At 36.7% G+C, this 1,789-nt stretch overlaps 1 protein-coding gene across 1 annotated transcript; it reads right to left on the bottom strand.

Moving 5' to 3' along the window:
* Positions 1–262: 262 nt before the first annotated feature.
* Positions 263–973, bottom strand: LOC128730102 (uncharacterized; the record flags this gene model as incomplete). Its single annotated transcript, XM_053823138.1, is given in 2 exon segments — positions 263–562; positions 601–973. Coding segments are annotated over 2 exon segments (673 nt in total), but the record flags the coding sequence as incomplete, so codon positions are not given.
* Between the last annotated feature and the right edge of the window lie 816 nt (positions 974–1,789).

Raw genomic sequence — 1,789 nt, 5'->3', positions numbered from 1 at the left:
TGATTTATGGTGGTTTTGGAGTACCGGAAGTTTTTGGCGGGTGCACATGTTTTATTCGGATTCCAGGGGGAAATTCCAGTACGGGTTTTGGCGGATGCATATGTTCATTCAGACGCCAGGGTACAGGTGATTAGTTTTTAATGATGTCGCTGAGCATTGTAAGCGGTTGCTTATTCGTCTCAGGCCTTTCCATTATTGTAGATATTGTAGAAAAAATAGAGGGTACGTGACGATACGATGCTAACTCGCCCCTCCTTAAATTTTAAGGCTCCGTCCGAAAAACTGCCATCATCGTCGGCGGGTTAAAGGTATCGGTCTGGATTTCTTGTTGGGGTTGATCTGATGTAGTTTTAGAAGTAGGCTGTCCTCGGATGTTTATGACTGTTCTTTTTTGCTTGCTGATGATTAGGCATACACAAATAACAATCAATAGCATTATCGGTGTACTTGCTAAACTGGTTATAGACCAACGGTTCCAAGTGAAGCTCTTCGATTCTAATCGAATTTGATGCATCTCTTTCCTAAGTTCCACATGTATTGAATAAAGATGTTCGAGATTGGGGTTTAGCACGTTGTTTACTGATGTAACGTTTAAGCCATAGATAGGGAGATTCAGCGGTGATTCAGATATATTTCACAAGATTTGTATGACAGGAGAAACGAGCCTGTCAGATTTCTCTTCTTTAGACCGCATGTGGTTTTTTTTGTAAATTCAACGGCTGAGTTGATAAGAATGTGCATCATGTCTAGATGGATAATTTCGAATTTTGTTGGGTTCGCTACAAAATCACATGCTGCTTGCTGTCCTCGTAGAAGGGCTGGGACACATTCGCCGTTATCTTCTTGCAATTCTTTTAAATCATAGATATACTCGTTGCCGTTTGGTATGATGAAGAGTTGGGAGTTTAGGGATAGGTAAAATTGTTTAGGTACATGAATTTTCTTATTCCTATTTGTTATTGTTGTTTTTAGGCTTGGGCCCACATGGACAGAGGAGGCATGGTAGGCCCAAACTGAGATGGAGTGATGGCGTGGATGCGTCCGCCTAAAAGGCCCGCGGATCAACGATTGGCAGACGACGGCGCTCGACCGCGAGCGGTTCCGGTTTCTCCTGGAGCAGGCCAAGACCGCCAAGCGGTCGTTAGCGCCTGATAAGAAGAAGAAGAAGAAGAATGATATGAAAAAAATTTTTATGGATCGTCCTTGATCAAAAAAAAATTTTTTTAGTACATCCTCGATTTAAAAAAAATTTTTCTAGTACATCCTCGATCTAAAACAATTTTTTTTAGTACATCCTCGATCTAAAATACATTTTTTTAGTACATCCTCGGGCTAAAAAAATTTTTATAGTACATCCTCGATCTAAAAAAATTTTTTAGTACATCCTCGATCTAAAAAAAATTTTTTTAGTACATCCTCGATCAAAAAAAATTTTTTTAGTACATCCTCGATCTAAAAAAATTTTTTTTAGTACATCCTTGATGTGAAAAAATTTCTTTTAGTACATCCTCGATCTAAAAAAATTTTTTAGTACATCCTCGATCAAAAAAAATTTTTTAGTACATCCTCGATCAAAAAAAATTTTTTTAGTACATCCTCGATCTAAAAAAAATTTTTTTAGTACATCCTTGATGTGAAAAAATTTCTTTTAGTACATCCTCGATCTAAAAAAATTTTTTAGTACATCCTTGATATGAAAAAAATTTTTTTAGTACATCCTCGATCTAAAAAAAATTTTTTTAGTACATCCTCGATCTAAAAAAATTTTTTTAGTACATCCTCGATCTAA

This window comes from Anopheles nili, unplaced genomic scaffold (genome assembly GCF_943737925.1).
Source record: "Anopheles nili unplaced genomic scaffold, idAnoNiliSN_F5_01 U_low_cov_11, whole genome shotgun sequence".
Taxonomy (NCBI): Eukaryota; Metazoa; Arthropoda; class Insecta; order Diptera; family Culicidae; genus Anopheles; species Anopheles nili.
Note: the sequence above shows the minus strand (reverse complement) of the source record. Positions and strands in the feature narration are given on the sequence as shown.